We start from the raw sequence: 19,953 nt of genomic DNA, 5'->3' as shown, positions 1-19,953 counted from the left end.
TATGCTTTCATGCTGGCAATTGGAAAGAGACACGAATCACTGCAATGTGCCAGGGCTTGGCCTATGCCTACCAAACCACACTAAACGCTACTCCAAACCTTTTGACAGGCCCTGTGGCTACTCCAACCCCTGCAACAAACAATGTGGACACTCAAACCACTGTGACGGGTCCTGTGGCTACAACAACTCCATTAACAGGTACTGTAGCTACTCCAATCCCTGTAACAGGCACTGCAGCTGGATGAAAGAACCAACCTGTGCTGGTATCAACCACCCCTATACACAAGAAGAAACAATGGATGCAAAAGTCATCTCATTTAGTAAGGAAAGAAACTCCTACGAAGAAGGGGAAGAAGGAAGAAGATGAGGCAGGTTACTCCAAAGCAGGGCCATCACGAGAACAGAAGGAAGACGAGGAAAGCTCATAAATATGGCAGTAACCACCCAATCCCTATCCCTGAGTGACCTGTGAGATATGCAAAAAGATTTCAGCCATCGTCCAGGCGAGCACATTGTCACCTGGCTGCTCAGATGCTGGGATGATGGTGCCACTAGCCTGGAATTAGAGGGCAGGGAAGCCAAGCAGCTGGGATCCCTTGCTAGGGAAAAGGCTATTGACAAAACAATTGGAAAAGGTGCACAAATCTTCACCCTCTGGAGGCATCTCCTGTCAGGTGTGAAGGAAAGGTATCCCTTCAAGGAAGATCTTGTATGTCAACCAAGCAAGTGGCTCATCATGGAGAGAGGAATCCGGTACCTGAGGGAATTAGCCGTACGGGAGGTGATTTATAGGGACCTAGACAACGAACAGCTATCCAAAGATCCAGATGAAGTCAAGTGCACAAGACCCATGTGGCAGAAGTTTGTACAGAGTGCACCATCATCGTACAGCAACTCACTGGCAGTAATGACCTGGAAAGACGGAGAGGAACACAAGGTGGATGAATTGGCTGGCCAGCTCTGGCAATATGAAGAAAGACTCTCTTCCTCCCTACAGGCCTGCGTCTTGGCTGTGGATAAACAAAGATCCAGCAAGTTAAAGAGAATATATCTTTCCACCCGTACAAACCAGTATCTCAGCTATTAGGAGTAAGTGTTCGTCTGCTGAAGAGAGAGGATATAGTAAGCACACACCATGTGCCACCCTGTGCTTTTACCCACGTAACCATGGAGGGGGCATGAGGAAGCGGGATCTGAGTTGCAAAGAAAAACAGTCACAAAAGGGGGTTCAACCAGGAAAATGTCTGCTCCAGTTTCCAGTGGGAAGTTCTACAGACTGAGAAAGGCTGATACAGAAGGGCTGATATTCTGATCTTAACAAAGGGGCCTCTGATTTGTATTTACAAGAAGTGAGTAATGAATACTATAATCAGGACTAGAGGGGCCCTGCCTCTAGCCAGGGGGAGGAAAGGGACAATAGGGTTTATTGGACTGTGTGGATCCAATGGCCTGGCACATCAGACCCACAGGAGTATAAGGCTCTAGTGGACACCAGTGCACAGTGTACCATGATGCCATCAAGCTATAAAGGGGCAAAACACATCTGTATTTCTGGAGCGACAGGGGGATCCCAACAGTTAACTGTATTGGAGGCTGAAGTGAGCCTAACTGGGAATGAGTGGCAAAAGCTCCCCATTGTCACTAGCCCAGAGGCTCCATGCATCCTTGACAAGGGGATGCACGGGTACTTGAAATACCCTCAAGAGAGGGTATTTAAGGAACCAAAAGGGTGCTGGTGGGCTTTTGGTAGAGTTGTTTTGGAGATGAAGCTGATCAAACAGCTGTCTACCTTGCCAAGTCTCTCAGAGGACACTTCTGTTTTGGGGTTGCTGAGGGTCAAAAAGCAACAGGAGATGATTGCTACCACAATGGAGCACTGGTGGCAATATCGCACCAGCCGAGACTCCCTGAACCCCATCCATAAGCTGATTCATTGACTATAGAGCCAAGGAGTGATCAGCTAGACTCACCCTTTAATAGTCCCATATGGCCAGTGTGGAAGTCTAATAGTGAGTGCAGGCTAACAGTGGACTATCGCGGCCTGAATGAAGTCACACCACCTCTGAGTGCTGCGGTGCCAGACATGCTAGAACCCCAATATGAACTGGAATCAAAGGCAGCTAAGTGGTATACCACAATAGATATCACTAATGCATTTTTCTCCATCCCTTTAGCAGCAGAGTGCAGGCCACAGTTTGCTTTCACTTGCAGAGGCAATCAGTACACCTGAAATCAGCTGCCCCAGGGGTGGAAACACAGCCCCACCATTTGCCATGGACTGATCCAGTCTGCACTGGAACAAGGGGGAAGCTCCTGAACACCTGCAGTACATTGATGACAACATCGTGTGGGGCAACAAAGCAGAGGAAGTATTTGATAAAATGAAGAGAATAATCCAAATCCTTCTGAAAGCTGCTTTTGCCGTAAAACAAAATAAGGTCAAAGGGCCTGCCCAGGAGATCCATTTTTAGGAATAAAATGGAAGATGCAAGTTGTCAGATCCCAATGGATGTTATCAACAAAAAAACAGCTATGTCTCCACCAACTAGCAAAAATCAAGCATAAGGTTTCTTAGGTGTCTTGGGTTTTTGGAGAATGCATGTTACAAATTACAAACTGATTGTAAGCCCTCTCTATCAAGTGACCCAGAAGAATCATGGTTTCAAACAGGCAGGGCCCCAAGCAACAACAAGCATTTGAACAAATAAAATGGGAGATAGTTCATGCAGTAGCCCTTGGGCCAGTCTGAGCCGGAGAAGATGTAAAGAATGTACTCTATGCTACAGCTAGGGAGAAAGGCCCCATTTGGAACCTCTGGCAGAAAGAGCCCTAGGGTTTGGGAGTTGGGAATACAGAGGATCCAAGGCTCGCTATACTAATCTACTAAAAGATATTGGCAGCATATGAAGGGGTTTGAGCTGCTTCGGAAGTGGTTGGTACTGAAGCAGAGCTCCTCCTGGCACCCCGACTGCCAGTGCTGAGCTGGATGTTCAAAGGAAGTGTCACCTCTACACATCATGCAACTGATGCAGGTTAAGGGAGGTGATTTTCTCTCTACTCTGCTCTTGTGAGACCCCACCTAGAGTAGCACATTCAGCTCTTGGGTCCCCAGAACAAAAAGTACATGGACCTATTAGAATGCGTCCAGAGGAGGGCCACGAGGATGATTAGAGGGCTGGAGCACCTGTCCTATGAAGACAGGCTGAGGAAGCTGGGGTTGTTCAGCCTGGAGAAGAGAAGGCTCCAGGGGGACATTATAGCAGCCTTCCAATACCTAAAGGGGGACTACAGGAAAGCTGGGGAGGGAACTCTTTATCAGGGATTTTAGTGATAGGACAAGGAGTAATGGCTTTAAAGTAAAAGAGGGGACATTTAGATTTTTCATATATCTTCTCCAGATGTACATATAAAAATGCAAAATTTGTTGTTATTGTAGGAAATCCTGTAGTTCAGCATCACTGAATTAACCTTACCTTACATTTATCACATTATTTTATTACCTTTTTCATTTTTTTGGTACTGGGGATCCAAAACTGGTTGTGATATTCCAGACGTATTTTAGGAGTCTTGGGTAAAGAGTAATGATCACTTGTTAACAGGAGCTTAGCCTGTAGATATACCCCAGGATATTCTTGGCCTTCCGTGCTGCCAGGTCTAACTCCTGGCTCACATTTAGCCCACTGCCTACCCAGACCCCAGTTCCATTTCAGCAGAGCTGCTCCCCAGTATATCATAGGTATAGGAATTTACATTTGTCCTTGCTGAATTCCATGAAAGATATGTGGAGGGTGGTAGAAGGGATTTGGAGGTGTGTTTCATAAGCTTGTGGGGTTGAATATACTATGTAGGTTTTTAGTCCAGTGTTTTAGGAACTTTTGTAGTTTTTCCTAAGTCACACCTACTTTTAAATTATTGTTATAAATTGGAATGGAATATACAAATAATTTTAAATGTATTTTCAAATCTTGTTATACATTATTAGTAAAATAGAAGAAGAGAAAGAGATGCAATTTTGAGCATGCTTAGTGACTTGTGTGTTACTTCTTCACACGTGCTTATTTTTCTTAGCGCCTTGGTGGGTTGGAGTGATGTCCAGAATGCTGTCTTTCTAGCAAAGCAGAAATGTCATGATAGCGAAATGTTACTCATGTGCATATATTCACTTAGAAATGGAGTTGTACCATTCCGGTCACCAGTACTAATCATAAATATTGTTTTAATGTTTTTGGCTCTGTACCTTTCTTAGATTTTACATCCATTATTTCTCTAGGTATTGCTAGGCTTCTGAAGTGATTGACGAAGGTCTAAGGACTTGGAACATGAGTGAATAAAATAAATTCAAATTATGCTATCTGGTATTTTCACATGCTAACTCTGAAGTTTCACTGCTCTTTGAAGGACAGAAGATGTGCAGCAGGTTATTCCTTTCAAATATTTTTTTTCTGAGCTTCTGTTGAGAGCATTCTTTTGATTTATTTTTTATTATTATTATTATTTAAAAAGAGATTTTAAGAAGGTAAAGAGGAGGTAGTCTCAGTGACTGTTTTTGATCAGCAAAACCTCCTCACCACCACCTTGAGATAGAAAATACTGAACTTGAACGACTAAACTTGAAGAATTCCAAGTAGAATAGTTTAATCTATATATGTTAAAGCACTAACATACACTGTGACATGTTGTATTAAATGAGTGATGCCTGAATACAGACTTCTCAGAATTATGACATCATATACATTGAGCAATTTTAAAGTCAGATATCATTCCGGAATACATGGAAACCTAAAGGTGAGTTAATAAATCAATGCAAGCTGATTTTTTTCATTCTTTGAACACCCAAGCTTATGCCTGTGGTTCTTAATTCCCCTTTCTGCAGGTGCAGAACCTGGCATTTTCCTTTGCTGGATTTCATGCTGTTTCTTATTGTCCAGTGCTCCAATCTATCTAGATCCCTCTGCAAGGCCTCTTGTCCCTCCAGAGAGTAAACAGTTCAGTCTCATAAGCAAACTTGCTGAGGATGCATTTCACTTTTACATCCAGATCATTGATAAAAATGTTGAACACAACTGGCCCTAGAATTAAGCCCTGGGGAACACTGCTTGTGACCGGTCGCCAGCCAGATGTAGCCCCATTCACTACGACTCAAGCTCTGCCGTTCAGCTAATTCATCACCCAACATGCTGTTGCTCATCTCACAGTTGGACAATTTATCCAGAAGGATGCTGTAAGGGACATTGTCAAATGCCTTACTAAAATCCAGAAAGATTGCATCCGGTGCTTTCCCTTGATCTGCCAAGCAGGTGACCTTATCATAGAAGATCAAATTACTAAGGCAAGACTTTCCCTTGATGCTGATTATGCCTGATAATAGCTTTGTTCTTTAAGTGCCTTTCAGTATGCCCCAGGATAATAACGTCTCAATAACTTTTCCAGGAACTGAGGTTAGGCTAACAGGTCTGTAGTTTCCTGGGTCTTCCTTCATGCTCTTCTTGTAGAAGGGTATAATGTTAGCTAGCATCCAGTCAGTAGGGACCTCCCCAGACACCCAAGTCTGGGTAAATTGTTGAGAGGGTTCCAGCTATAACATCCACTAATTCCTTGAGCATTCTGTGGTGAATCCTATCAAGCCCCATGGACATTCAACTGATACAAATGGTCCCTTAAAATTCTGGTGACCACAGATGGAAAGCCGCTGCTCCCCCAGACATGGTCCTCCAACTCAACTCAGAAAACCAGGCAGCCCAAGATCTATCATTAATATTAATGTTAAACAATGAGGCAAAAAAAGGCATTAAATGCCTCTGCCTTCTCCTCATCTGTGGCGTAATGACCACAAGGACACCAAGGTTCTTTCAGGATCAGTAACTGCTACCACTTTATTGATGACATAACTTCAACTTTTTTCTTATTGAGGACAGGCTCCCTTCTTATACCATTCTCTCTCCAGCAGTACTTTTCCACTAACTATTTTTAACTGTGTTTTAATCATTTTGGGGATTCATAATGTCACAAAAGCTGACAGAAAATGTTTACACACATCCTTTGCCTTTTCTCCTGCATGGACAGACGCAAAAATACAGGCAGAAAAGGTATCAATTGAGACATAAACATAGTGAAGTTTTCCGAATTCTGGCAAACGTGTAACATAAAAAACAGTCCTTTAAGTCTATTACTATTAATGTGCATGACTGGGGGAGCATAGCTGGAGAGGGCAATCCTGGTTGAAGTGCTCCTATATCTTCCATGACTTCATTAATTTTTCTCAGATCATGTAGCAGTCACCATTTTCCATTCCTTTTCTTGATTACAAACACCGGAGAGTTCTAAAGCTAGTTATGGAAACAATATGCCTCGCTTTAAGTTGTTAATAAACCCCCACTGTCCCATACAATCTCTTCCCCACAATGTAACGGAGCTATGTAAAACAAAAGGTTAAACAGAAGCAACTTGGCCTTCGGGCCTTATGTATCCTATTCCTCCCGGATCGAAGGGAAACAGATTTGGCTCCTTTTCAGGGCCTATAGGGCCTGGATCAAAAGGAACGTCCAGGTCACCAGGGGGTGCAACAGCAAAAGCCTTCGATGGCAGTACCGGCGGGGGGGGGGGGGGGGGGGGGGGGGGCGACGGTGTAGCAGAAGGATCAGTGGACGAGCCCGCAGCTCCCTCACTATCTGGCAAACCACACGTTGCTGATTGTGGTGCCACATGGCTCTTTAAGGCCCCAGATATTGCTTGCCAGGTGCCGAGCAATCCAGCTGCAACCTTGTCGTTTTTAGTAGCAGAGTCCTACACCTTGACCTCAATTTGGTCCCATGTTTCAGGATCGTAAACTGTCCGATTCGTAATAAAGGGAATAAGTTGTAAGGTTACAAGGACATTTTGTGTTTCTAAGGACATATGATTCCCCACAGTGCACAACTGCCTACCTTTGGCCAGCGAGGGGCAGTTATGTGCACGGGTCCGCTTCTCTCACCTTCAGCTTCCTTTCAACTCGGGTGCGCTTCCTTTCAGCAACTTTCAGTATGAGCTTCCTTCCAGCTCGGGTGCGCTTCCTTTCAGTGACTTTCTGTAAGAGCTTCCTTCCAGCTCGGGTGTGCTTCCTTTCAGCGACTTTCAGTATGAGCTTCTCTGAGCGGTTTGCTGAGTTCGGCCAAATCTATCTTCATGAGGCGATCAGTGTCCCTCTTCCTGTCCTGGTCCTTGTTCTGCTAGCCTGTCCCTGTTCATTCCATTTTTGTTTTTGTCCCTGTTCTGTTAGACTCTCCCTGTTCCTGTTCTTCATGTCCCTGTTCGGGTGCCATTTGTGGCGTAAGGACCACACGGACACCAGGGTTCTTTTAGGATCAGTAACTGCTACTACTTTATTGATGACATAACATCATTCTCCATGTTGCATCTTCTATTGAGGACAGGCTCCCTTCTTATACTATTTGCCCCACAGCAGTACTTTTCCACTAACTATTCATTGGTCAAACAACTTTGCCCAGCAACCCCAAACACCCAGCAAATTTCATATCTTAACGACTGGAGAACAAGTAGTCCCATACAGCAAGGCTCTCCTGAATCACCCTTCTTTGTTCCCTCTCAACTCTTTACTTTCCTGATGGTCTCATCCTTAAGAGTCTGATGTTATCACCAACCATGGGGCTTTTCGACCCCCATGGCCACACTCCCACACTCATCCTTGCTTGTTATTTGACCATCCACTCCAAGTACCAGTCCAATGTTTTCCTTTGACTTCCTCTTACTGTAGACATACTCGAAAAAGCCTTTTTTTTTTTTTTTTTGTCTGACACCATGCTGATCATCAGCTCAAGTTGGGCTTTTGCTTTTCTTTTCTCCCTGCAAATGGGAAATCAGCTCTGTACTCTCCCTGTCAAGCCAGACCTTGCTTCCAGAGGTCATATATTTTTTTTTCTGCCCTAGTTCCAAGAGGAGTTCCCTGTTCTTCCCCACTTTCTTGACTTACTGGGCAGCACAGGGGGGTAGTCCCACCAGAATCGTGCGCACCCACCACAGTAGTTCGTCTTGTATTTATACAGAAGGGGTTACACAGGTAAGGGATCACCTATACATATTCATAACCTCTCCCGAAAGGGTGGTCTTTATTACAGTGAGTTCGTGGAAATCATTTTCATTGTCTCAGTCCTGTCATGATTAGTTCACAATACCTATAGAAATCCCTTATCTTCCAGAGCCCTCCTGTCTCAGTCCTGATTAGTTTACAGTACCTATAGAAATCCCTTTAGCATCCATTTCTTACTTCAATCCCCCCTTTTCTATCTACTTTAGGAAATTCTTTTCCTCCATCCCTACTAACTTATTTTTATCCCCTGGTCCCTGAAAGAAATGTAATGGGTAAAGCCTTGTTTGTTCATTAAATGTTGCTGATGGGAGGTTTCAACGGTTGATTGTTTATACCCCTAATATCCTCTTGAAGGAAAAAAACAAGTATGGGAACTTCCTGTTAAGTTAACAATTGCAGTAGAAACCAGCTCCAAATAAGGGCAAAATGGCATTCCCCCTCGCATGAGAACACACATACCGCAGCAAAGTCACGACCCCAACGCAGAGGAAGACGACGATCTTCATCCCCACGACCACCAGAGGACTGACGAAGACCCCCTAGCAACAGGCCGCGCAGTCGTAGAAGACACCAGGATGTGCCACTAAACCCGGAACTACTAGGCTATAAATCGAGACTCTGGCGGGCTTAGGTGTGCGCCGTTGGCGGAGCAGGAGACTCCCCGGCCGCCCAGCGCTGTTTTACTTATCGCTGCTTGCTGAAATGCTCAAATAAATTGAAATTCGATCTACCTTACCCACGATGTGTCGGGAATGATTTCTACCAGAACTAATTTATAACAAATTGGTGCCGTGACTCGGATAGTGGTAGCTTGGCTGGGTCCCTCCCAGGGGAGGCACGCCCCGCTGATTCTGCGGTCCCTGTCTGGAGGTCCCCAAGCCAACACACCCCTACCGACGAACCTAAAGTTCCAGCGATAAGTAAATAAATAACCGGTAACCCCTTAATCTTTGTGCATGAAGCTTCGAACGAAGACTCAGGTGTGAGTAAGTATAGGCCGGTTATCCGTTCGGTTGGGGTTGGGAACCCCAGAGTGTGCCTGTGTGAGACGTCCAATCGAGGACGAAGCGAGTGCGGACTCCCTGGTAGTGCGGTTCCCACCTCCCGCGAGGGACTGGGCCATGAACGGGAGGCGAAGACTGTGTGTGTGAAGGCACTCTGGAAGATGGGACAGAAGAAGAGCAAGTCTTCTGGTCCCACAGGTGGGTCGGAACCCAAGGCTAGGTTGCCTCCGATACCACCAGGGAGCCCGTTAGGGTTAATGATTAAAAACATTGGAACGATTACCCACTTATGGATAGGATCTGAGACCCGAGCCAACTTATACCCATTAAGAGAAAAAGGGGGGAGGATAAAGAATGAACGGAATGAGGAAGAAGTCCCACTTTCACCCCCCCGTTATATACCCCCTCCTCCGCAACCTCCAGCCCCTCCCCCCCCCCCCCCCCCCCCCCCCGGCTCCGGGTTACCATAGTGACTCTGATTCGGCCACGGACACCCCTCGGGGAACTAGACGGGTAACTCGGAGCCAAACTAGAAATCGAGAGGGTGAGGGTAGACTATATCCCCTAAGAGAGGTTGCAATGGGAGGGCCTCAACCCGGTATGGGATACATCTCCATCCCCCTAAATACGGGAAACGTCAGAGAATTCAAGACGGAAATGGGAAATCTCTTAGACGATCCTCTTGGAGTCTCTGAGCGAGTAGACCAATTTTTGGGGCCTAATGTTTACAGCTGGGAAGAACTCCAGGCCATTTTAGGTATATTGTTCACTGCAGAAGAAAGGAATATGATCCGGAGGGCTGGAATGCGAATCTGGGACCAGCAACACCAGCAGGGTCCTGCGGGAGATCTTAAATGGCCCCTACAGAGGCCTAACTGGAATAACCAAAATGAACAAGATAGGGATCATATGCAGGATTTAAGGACTATTATTGTACAAGGTATAAGGGAGTCAGTCCCTAGAGGACAAAATATAAATAAGGCCTTTAGTGAACATCAGAAGAAGGATGAAACTCCCACAGAATGGCTGGAGAGATTAAGGAAGAATCTCCAGCTTTATTCGGGACTGGACCCCCGGTACACCAGTGGGACAGGCCTTGTTAAAAACGCAATTTGTGGCAAAATCATGGGGGGATATCAGGCGGAAATTAGAAAAATTAGAGGATTGGCAGGATAGAGGGATGGATGAACTGCTGAGAGAAGCTCAGAAGGTATATGTGCGAAGAGAAGAAGAGATTCAAAAAAGGCAGGCCAGGATTCTAGTGGCAGCGGTCCGGGAAGGACAAAAAGCCCCCCCCCCCCCCTTGCCCAAAGGGTGTTCCGCTACCACGAAAATGATCTCCGAGGAGCCAGAGGGATCAGAGGGATCTGACAGATAGAATGATGTTTTTATTGCCAAAAGAAGGGACACACGAAAAAGGACTGCAGAAAACGCTTGCAAGATGAGCGAATGTTTAAAGAAGATTAGGGGAGTCAGGGGCTCCATCTACTGGGGACTTCTGGTATAACGGAGCCCTTGATAAAATTGAAGTTAGGTCCCCAGCATCAAGAAGTGGAGTTCCTTGTGGACTCTGGGGCAGAAAGATCGACTGTCCAAATGGTACCCCGGGGATGTCAACCTTCCTCGGAGAAATTACAGGTGATAGGAGCAAAAGGAGAGCCCTTTAGGGTCTCAACAATAAAGGGGATGAAAATAGAGACCCCAGCCCAAAGTTGCACAAGATCCTTCTTATTAGTACCAGAAGCTGAATATAACCTGTTGGGAAGAGACTTAATGGTTAAGCTAAAAATTAATTTGGAGGTGAAAAATGAAGGAATTGAGGTTAAATTATACGCCCTCACAGTAGAGGACGAGGCAAAAATAAACCCTGAGGTGTGGTATTCTCCCGAATCAGTAGGCCGTTTAGATATTAGTCCCTCTGAAGTCACTATCAGGAATCCTATCAGGGTAAAACAATACCCAATGTCCCAAGAAGGCAGGGAGGGGCTGCAACCAGTAATCGAGAGGCTACTACAACAGGGATTACTGGAGCCTTGCATGTCACCTCATAACACTCCTATATTACCTATCAAGAAATCTGATGGCTCTTATCGGCTAGTCCAAGACTTGAGGGAGGTCAACAAAAGAACAATAACCAGATTTCCTGTAGTAGCTAACCCACATACCTTGCTAAGCCAGCTGTCCCCAGCGCAGAAATGGTATAGTGTTATAGACCTAAAAGATGCATTTTGGGCATGTCCTTTAAAAGGGGAATGCAGGGATTATTTCGCCTTCGAGTGAAGATCCCACAACCCATCGGAAACAACAATTAAGATGGACCGTGCTTCCTCAAGGATTCACGGAATCACCAAATCTATTCGGTCAGGCATTAGAACGAGTATTAGAGAACTATGAACCAAATCCCGAAATAACTTTAGTCCAATATGTGGATGATTTGCTGTTAGCAGGAGAGAGTCAGGAGGCAGTCAGGGGAGAAAGTATCAAGTTACTAAACGTCTTGAGCTTAAAGGGACTAAAAGTATCAAAGTCAAAATTACAGTTCACGGAGGTGAAGAGGTGAAATATTTAGGACATTGGCTAAGTAAGGGCACTAAGAAACTAGACCCCGAACGAGTAAATGGGATTTTGTCACTACAAGTGCCAAAAAGCAAAAGACAAGTTAGGCAGCTGCTGGGGTTGTTAGGATACTGTCGACAATGGATTGAAAATTATAGTAGCAAGGTGAAGTTTTTGTATCAGAAACTGGTTGGGGAAGGATTAATGAAATGGAGCCAAAGCGATGAGCAAAGCCTGATAGACTTAAAAGTGGATTTAGTGAACGCTCCTGTGTTAAATTTACCTGATGTGAAGAGACCCTTTTATCTATTTATCAACATAAAGGAGGGAACAGCGTTCGGGGTCTTAACTCAAGACTGGGCAGGGAAAAAGAAACCCGTGGGATCTCTTTCTAAACTTTTGGACCCCGTGAGTAGGGGATGGCCCACCTGTCTCCAGGCAGTGGTCCCGGCTGCTCTCTTGGTGGAAGAAACGCATAAAATCACCTTTGGGGGCAAACTGAGGGTATTGTCACCTCACAATATAAGGAGGATCCTGCAGCAAAAGGAGTAGTACAACTCCCCCCCCCCCCCCCCCCCAAGAGATGGCCATACACAGGATCAAACCAGGAGACCAGGTTCTGATAAAATCCTGGAAAGAGACCTCTTTAACTCCTCGTTGGGAAGGACCCTACCTTGTTCTACTTACCACAGACACAGCTGTCTGGACAGCCGAGAAAGGATGGACTCATGCCAGCCGAGTTAAAGGACCAATACCGGAGGAACGGTAGAGAGTGACCAGCCGACCCGGAGACTTGAGGCTGACCATGCGAAAAGGGACTGATGAGTGAATTCACAGAATCACAGAATCACAGAATCGTCTAGGTTGGAAGAGACCTCCAAGATCATCTAGTCCAACCTCTGCCCTAACACTAACAAGTCCTCCACTAAACCATATCACTAAGGGCTACATCTAAACGTCTCTTAAAGACCTCCAGGGATGGCGACTCAACCACCTCCCTGGGCAGTCCATTCCAATGCCTAACAACCCTTTCAGTAAAGAAGTTCTTCCTAACATCCAACCTAAACCTCCCCTGGCACAACTTTAGCCCATTCCCCCTCGTCCTGTCACCAGGCACGTGGGAGAATAGACCAACCCCCACCTCTCTACAGCCTCCTTTAAGGTACCTATAGAGAGCGATGAGGTCTCCCCTGAGCCTCCTCTTCTCCAGGCTGAACATTCCCAGCTCCCTCAGCCGCTCCTTGTAAGACTTGTTCTCCAGACCCCTCACCAGCTTCGTTGCCCTTCTCTGGGCTCTCTCAAGCACCTCCATGTCCTTCTTGTAGCGAGGGGCCCAAAACTGAACACAGTACTCAAGGTGCGGCCTCACCAGAGCCAAGTACAGGGGGACAATCACTTCCCTAGACCTGCTGGCCACACTGCTTCTTATGCAAGCCAGGATGCTGTTGGTCTTCTTGGCCACGTGAGCACACTGCTGGCTCATATTCAGCCGACTATCAACCAGTACTCCCAGGTCCTTCTCTGCCAGGCAGCTTTCCAACCACTCATCTCCCAGCCTGTAGCGCTGCTTGGGGTTGTTAGGCCCCAGATGCAGGACCCGGCACTTGGCCTTTTTCGTAATCATGTGATCGGTAACCCTCTCTAAGGAATAATAGGTTCACTGTAAATGAAACTGGGAAGTAGAGGAAGGGAAATTCCTTAATGTACCAAGACCCATACATCAGAAGGGTAACGCGCCCAAGGAGGAGTGAGTAACTGGGACTGGGAGTGGCTGGAACAGGGAAATCGGTACCTAGGTGTCCTGGTTCCAGTTAGGACAGAGTTAATTTTCCCTCATAGTAGCTGGTAGGGTGCTATGTTTTGGATTAGGATGAGAAGAGCGCTGATAACATGCTGATGTTTTAATTGTTGCAGAGCAGTGTTTACACCAGGCCAAGGACTTTTCGGCTTCTTGCTCTGTCCTGCCAGCGAGCAGGCTGGGGGTGCAGCAGGAGCTGGGAGGGGACAGACCCAGGACAGCTGACCCAAACTGGCCAAAGGGGTATTCCATACCATCTGACGTCATGCTAAACAATATATAGGGGTGGCTGGCCAGGGTGGGGGGCCGGCTGCTGCTCGGGGATAGGCTGGGCATCGGTCAGCGTGTGGTGAGCAATTGCATTGTGCATCACTTGTTTTCTTACACATTATTATTATTAATACTATTATCATTATCACTATTATTATTATTATTGTTATTATTATATTCCTGTCTTAATAAACTGTCTTTATTTCACCTCACAGGCTTCACTTTCCCGTTTCTCTCCCCCATCCCAGAGAGGGAGGGGGGAGGGTGAGCGAACGGCTGTGTGGTGTTTAGCTGCCAGCCGGGTTAAACCACAAGAGCCCTTTTGGCGCCCAACGTGGGGCTCGAAGGGTTGAGATATCGACAGATTTGACCTGAGTGTGTTAAACTAAAATTGGTATAAGTATTGGACCTGCTTAATAGTTGCTAGTCACGATGTTGATTGCCTTAATCTCCAGTCTGCTGTACCTGTATTCCAAATTGAGTTTTATGGTGCGTTACTTTCTGTATGTGCTCCCTGTTGCACTGTTTATCCTTTCCGGGCCCTGGTTTAAGATTGTTATAGTACTGTGAGGTGTAACAATGGCTTATGAAATGATGAAATATCTGGTCACGACTCTAACCTGGTATTTGTACTCAGCACTGACGTCGACTCTATACTTTGGAACCCATATCTCGGAAACTATTAGCAATTACACCTATTGCCTGTTTTCGTTAGGGAGCCAATCTGTGAAGGGGACAGGGGAAGACATGTTTCCCTACCTGTTCACTCTCCCTTTCTCCTTCACCACCCTCTTATCCCCCAAGCTAGTTACAGTGGTTCTCCGAGATGTTGAATATCCTTGGGATACTCAGACCAGCCTGCTCTTGTTGTTATGTCTCCTGAATGCGCTTCAGGTTTTGTTGAGGGTTAAACAACTACTTAGGAATCTCATCCGGATATCTGTCTTGAGGCGGGATAGTTGCGAGTGGCAGGGAGTGTGGGAGGATATGGGCAGGTTTCTAGAGCAGTGGTCACCTCCAGTGTTTTGGACATTCACCCCTGAACAACTGCAAAATCCTAAAAAGCTGGCAGAATGCTTGAAAAAAAGGTGTCATGACTCTGGCAGTTCCAAAGTGACACAAATCACTGTAGCGTGCTGGGGTCTGGCTTGTGCCTATCGAGCTGCAATTGATGCTACTAGCAACCTAGCTCCCGCTCCTGCAGCCCTTCCAGGTCCAGCTCCTGCAGCCGCTCCAGCTCCAGCTCCTGCAGCCGCTCCAGCTCCTGCAGCCGCTCCAGTTCCAGCTCCTGCAGCCGCTCCAGCTCCAGCTCCCGCAGCCACTCCAGCCCCTGCAGCAGCTCCAGCTCCTGCAGCTGCTCCCACTCCTGTGGCTGGGTCAGAGAAACGAGCTGTAGCAGTGCAAGTTGCCCCTGTAGACAAGGTGAAAAAATGGTATAGAGGCTCAGGTCGTTTACAACGCAGACAGTCTTCTGCTAAGTCTGGGCATAGTGAAGACGAGGCTGGGCCATCAAAGGTGCAGGAGACTGAAGATGAGGATGAGGATGTCGAAAAATCAACAGTAACTACCCGGACTCTATACCAGCGTGAGCTACGAGATGTGCGAAAAGATTTTGGTCACTGTATAGGTGAGCAGCTTGTCACCTGGCTGCTCCGGTGCTGGGACACGGGAGCCAATTATGTGGAATTAGAGGGCAAGGAAGCCAGGCGGCTGGGATCCCTTGCTAGGGACGCATGCATTGACAAAGCAATTGGAGATGGAGCACAATCTCGCAGCCTCTGGAGGCGTCTCCTGTCAGCTGTGCAGGAAAGGTATCCCTTCAAGGAAGAACTTGTATGTCTACCAGGCAAATGGACCACCATGGAGAAGGGAATTCAGTACCTGAGGGAATTGGCCACACGGGAAGTCATTTATAAGGACCTAGACGACGCACAAACATCCGCAGATCCAGATGAAGTCCGGTGTACACCACCCATGTGGCGGAAGTTTGTACGGAGTGCACCATCATCATATGCCAGCTCATTGGCAATATTAGCCTGGAAAGCGGAGGAGAATCCCCCAGTGAATGAAGTGACTAAAATACTCCGGCAGTACGAAGGAAATCTCTCCTCTTCCCTACAGGCCTGTGTCTCGGCTGTGGAGAAACTCTCTGAAGAGGTCCACCAACTTAAAGAGAATTTATCTTCCCCTCCACCTGAACGAACCAGTGTCCACCAGCTAAAAGAGAATGCTTTGGAGAAAATTTCTGAAAAGATCCACCAACTTGAAGAAAGATTATCTTCCCCTCCACCGGAACGAAACAGTGTCCACCAGATAAAAGAGAATACTTTGGAGAAACTTTCTGAAAAGATCCACCAACTTGAAGAGAGATTATTTTCCTCCCCACCTGTACAAACCAGTGTCTCAGCTATTAGGGGTAAACGTTCATCTATGCAAGGAAGACAATATGGTGGGCACACACACCGCACCACCCTGTGGTTTTACCTATGTGACCATGGAGAGGACATGAGAAAATGGGATGGAAAATCTACTGCGACCCTAGAGGCACGGGTACGTGAATTGCAAAGGAAAACAATTGGGAAAAAGGAGTTCTCTGAAAAGTTTGCTGCTCCAACTTCCAGCAGGCAGTCCTTTAAACACAGAAACGAAGATTCTGACCAGGACTAGAGGGGCCCTGCCTCCAGCCAGGGGGAGGAAAGGGGCAATCGAGTTTATTGGACTGTGTGGATTCGATGGCCTGGCACGTCAGACGCACAGAAGTATAAGGCTTTGGTAGACACCGGTGCACAATGTACTCTAATGCCATCAAGCTATAAAGGGCCAGAGCCCATCTGTATTTATGGGGTGACGGGGGGATCCCAGCAGTTAACTGTACTGGAAGCTGAAGTGAGTCTAACCGGTAATGAGTGGCAAAAGCACCGTATTGTGACTGGCCCAGATGCTCCGTGCATCCTTGGCATAGACTATCTTAGAAGAGGATATTTCAAGGACCCAAAAGGGTTCCGCTGGGCTTTTGGCATAGCTGCCTTGGAGACAGAGGACATTAAACAGTTGTCTACCTTGCCCGGTCTCTCAGAGGACCCTTCTGTTGTGGGGTTGCTGAGGGTTGAAGAACAGCAAGTGCCGATCGCTACCACAACTGTGCACCGGCGGCAATATCGCACCAACCGAGACTCCCTGAGTCCCATCCATAAGCTAATTCGTCAACTGGAGAGCCAAGGAGTGATCAGCAAGACTCATTCACCTTTTAATAGTCCTATATGGCCAGTGCGAAAGTCTAATGGTGAGTGGAGACTAACAGTGGACTATCGTGGCCTGAACGAAGTCACGCCACCACTGAGTGCTGCAGTGCCAGACATGCTAGAACTCCAGTATGAACTGGAATCAAAGGCAGCCAAGTGGTATGCCACAATTGATATCGCTAATGCATTTTTCTCCATCCCTCTAGCAGCACAGTGCAGGCCACAGTTTGCTTTCACTTGGAGGGGAGTCCAATATACTTGGAATCGGCTGCCCCAGGGGTGGAAACACAGCCCTACTATTTGCCATGGACTGATCCAGTCTGCGCTGGAGCAGGGGGAAGCTCCTGAACACCTGCAGTACATCGATGACATCATTGTGTGGGGTGACACTGCAGAAGAAGTTTTCGAGAAAGGGAAGAAAATAGTCCAAATCCTTCTGAAGGCCGGTTTTGCCATAAAACAGAATAAAGTTAAAGGACCTGCACGAGAGATCCAGTTTTTAGGAATAAAATGGCAAGATGGACGCCGTCAAATCCCAATGGATGTGATCAACAAAATAACAGCTATGTCTCCACCAACTAGCAAAAAAGAAACACAAACTTTCCTAGGTGTCGTGGGGTTTTGGAGAATGCATATTCCAAATTACAGTCTGATTGTAAACCCGCTCTACCAAGTAACCCGTAAGAAGAATGCTTTTGAATGGGGCCCTGAGCAACGACAAGCCTTTGAACAAATTAAGCAGGAAATAGTTCATGCAGTAGCCCTCGGGCCAGTCCGAACAGGACCAGATGTAAAGAATGTGCTCTACACCGCAGCCGGGGAGAATGGTCCCACCTGGAGCCTCTGGCAGAAAGAACCTGGGGAAACTCGAGGTCGACCCCTGGGGTTTTGGAGTCGGGGATACAGAGGATCTGAAGCCCGCTATACTCCAACTGAAAAGGAGATATTGGCAGCATATGAAGGAGTTCGATCTGCTTCGGAAGTGGTCGGTACTGAAGCGCAGCTCCTCCTGGCACCCCGACTGCTGGTACTAGGCTGGATGTTCAAAGGAAGGGTCCCCTCTACACATCATGCAGCTGATGCTACATGGAGCAAGTGGGTTGCACTGATTACTCAGCGGGCTCGAATAGGAAACCCCAGTCGCCCAGGAATCTTGGAGGTGATTATGGACTGGCCAGAAGGCAAATACTTTGGGATATCATCAGAGGAGGAGGTGGTTCGTGCTGAAGAAGCCCCACTGTACAACAAGCTACCGGAAAATGAGAAGAAATATGCCTTGTTCACTGACGGGTCCTGTCGTATTGTGGGAAAGCATCGGAGATGGAAAGCTGCTGTATGGAGTCCTACACGACGAGTTGCAGAAGCTGCTGAGGGAGAAGGTGAATCGAGTCAGTTTGCAGAAGTGAAAGCCATTCAGCTGGCTTTAGATATTGCTGAACGAGAAAAGTGGCCAGTTCTCTATCTCTATACTGATTCATGGATGGTAGCAAATGCCCTGTGGGGGTGGTTACAGCAATGGAAGCAGAACAACTGGCAGCGCAGGGGCAAGCCCATCTGGGCTGTGGCATTGTGGCAAGATATTGCTGCCCGGGTAGAGAACCTGGTTGTAAAGGTATGCCATGTAGATGCTCATGTGCCCAAGAATCAGGCTACTGAAGAACATCAAAACAACCAGCAGGTGGATCAGGCTGCTAAGATTGAAGTGGCTCAGGTGGACCTGGACTGGCAACATAAAGGTGAATTATTTATAGCCCGATGGGCCCATGACACCTCAGGCCATCAAGGTAGAGATGCAACCTACAGATGGGCTCGTGATCGAGGGGTGGACCTGACCATGGACACTATAGCACAGGTTATTCATGACTGTGAAACATGTGCTGCAATCAAGCAAGCCAAACGGTCAAAACCTCTTTGGTATAGAGGACGATGGCTGAAATATAAATATGGAGAGGCCTGGCAGATTGATTACATCACACTCCCTCAAACCCGCAACGGCAAGCGCCACGTACTTACAATGGTGGAAGCAACCACCGGATGGCTGGAAACATATCCTGTGCCCCATGCCACCGCCCGGAACACTATCCTGGGCCTTGAAAAGCAAGTCCTATGGCGACATGGCACCCCAGAGAGAATTGAGTCAGACAACGGGACTCATTTCCGAAACAACCTTATAGACACTTGGGCCAAAGAACATGGTATCGAGTGGGTGTATCACATCCCCTATCATGCACCAGCCTCTGGAAAAGTTGAACGATACAATGGACTGTTGAAGACTACACTGAAAGCAATGGGTGCTGGGACATTCAAAAATTGGGACACGCATTTGGCAAAGGCCACCTGGTTAGTCAATACTAGGGGATCTGCCAACCGAGCTGGACCTGCCCAATCAAACCTGTTACGCACTGTAGAAGGGGATAAAGTTCCTGTAGTGCACGTAAGAAACATGCTGGGTAAAACACTCTGGGCTACTCCTGCCTCAGGAAAAGGCAAACCCATTCGTGGAATTGCTTTTGCTCAGGGACCTGGATGCACTTGGTGGGTAATGCAAAAGAATGGGGAGGTCCGGTGTGTACCTCAAGGGGATTTGATACTGGGTGAGAATAGCCCATGAGTTGAATTGTAGTATGTTAATTATTATATAATACTGTATGTCATCACTACCATGATTGCTATATATCATAGATGAAAATGGTGATTTATTACAAAGTATTGAAAAGAGTGTAACCTGAGCATGACATAAATGGTATGGAATAAGGGGTGGATATCTGTCCTGGTTCCAGTTAGGACAGAGTTAATTTTCCCTCATAGTAGCTGGTAGGGTGCTATGTTTTGGATTAGGATGAGAAGAGCGCTGATAACATGCTGATGTTTTAATTGTTGCAGAGCAGTGTTTACACCAGGCCAAGGACTTTTCGGCTTCTCGCTCTGTCCTGCCAGCGAGCAGGCTGGGGGTGCAGCAGGAGCTGGGAGGGGACAGACCCAGGACAGCTGACCCAAACT

At 47.0% G+C, this 19,953-nt stretch overlaps 3 protein-coding genes across 8 annotated transcripts in view; all 3 read left to right on the top strand.

The window, feature by feature from the left end:
* The window catches only part of LOC308184661 (secretory carrier-associated membrane protein 1-like), an 87,760-nt gene extending 78,942 nt beyond the window's left edge, over positions 1 to 8,818 (top strand). For 3 of the 6 annotated variants that reach the window (XM_080571957.1, XM_080571960.1, XM_080571947.1), the window contains one exon: positions 109 to 8,818. In XM_080571957.1, the coding sequence (XP_080428083.1) occupies positions 109 to 245 (137 nt within the window). In that variant the 3' untranslated portion in view covers positions 246 to 8,818. The remainder of the gene's footprint in view (positions 1 to 108) is intronic. The other 3 variants (XR_013942765.1, XM_080571955.1, XR_013942766.1) reach the window with 2 other exon arrangements.
* Positions 1 to 16,028, top strand: part of LOC308184964 (uncharacterized protein) — a gene marked incomplete at its 3' end in the record, with an annotated part of 111,950 nt that extends 95,922 nt beyond the window's left edge. The window contains exons 2-4 of the mRNA XM_080572511.1: positions 14,427 to 14,924; positions 15,057 to 15,588; positions 16,025 to 16,028. Of these exons, the coding sequence (XP_080428637.1) occupies positions 14,427 to 14,924; positions 15,057 to 15,588; positions 16,025 to 16,028 (1,034 nt within the window). The remainder of the gene's footprint in view (positions 1 to 14,426; positions 14,925 to 15,056; positions 15,589 to 16,024) is intronic.
* Positions 1 to 19,682, top strand: part of LOC308184703 (uncharacterized protein) — a gene marked incomplete at its 3' end in the record, with an annotated part of 117,761 nt that extends 98,079 nt beyond the window's left edge. Inside the window, exons 2-3 of the mRNA XM_080572029.1 lie at positions 16,279 to 19,293; positions 19,661 to 19,682. Of these exons, the coding sequence (XP_080428155.1) occupies positions 16,511 to 19,293; positions 19,661 to 19,682 (2,805 nt within the window). The 5' untranslated portion in view covers positions 16,279 to 16,510. The remainder of the gene's footprint in view (positions 1 to 16,278; positions 19,294 to 19,660) is intronic.
* Positions 19,683 to 19,953: the final 271 nt, after the last annotated feature.

This window comes from Anser brachyrhynchus (assembly GCF_964034855.1).
Source record: "Anser brachyrhynchus genome assembly, chromosome: W".
Classification (NCBI taxonomy): Eukaryota; Metazoa; Chordata; class Aves; order Anseriformes; family Anatidae; genus Anser; species Anser brachyrhynchus.
The sequence above is the reverse complement of the archived record's forward strand: the minus strand, read 5'-3'. Positions and strand labels throughout refer to the sequence as shown.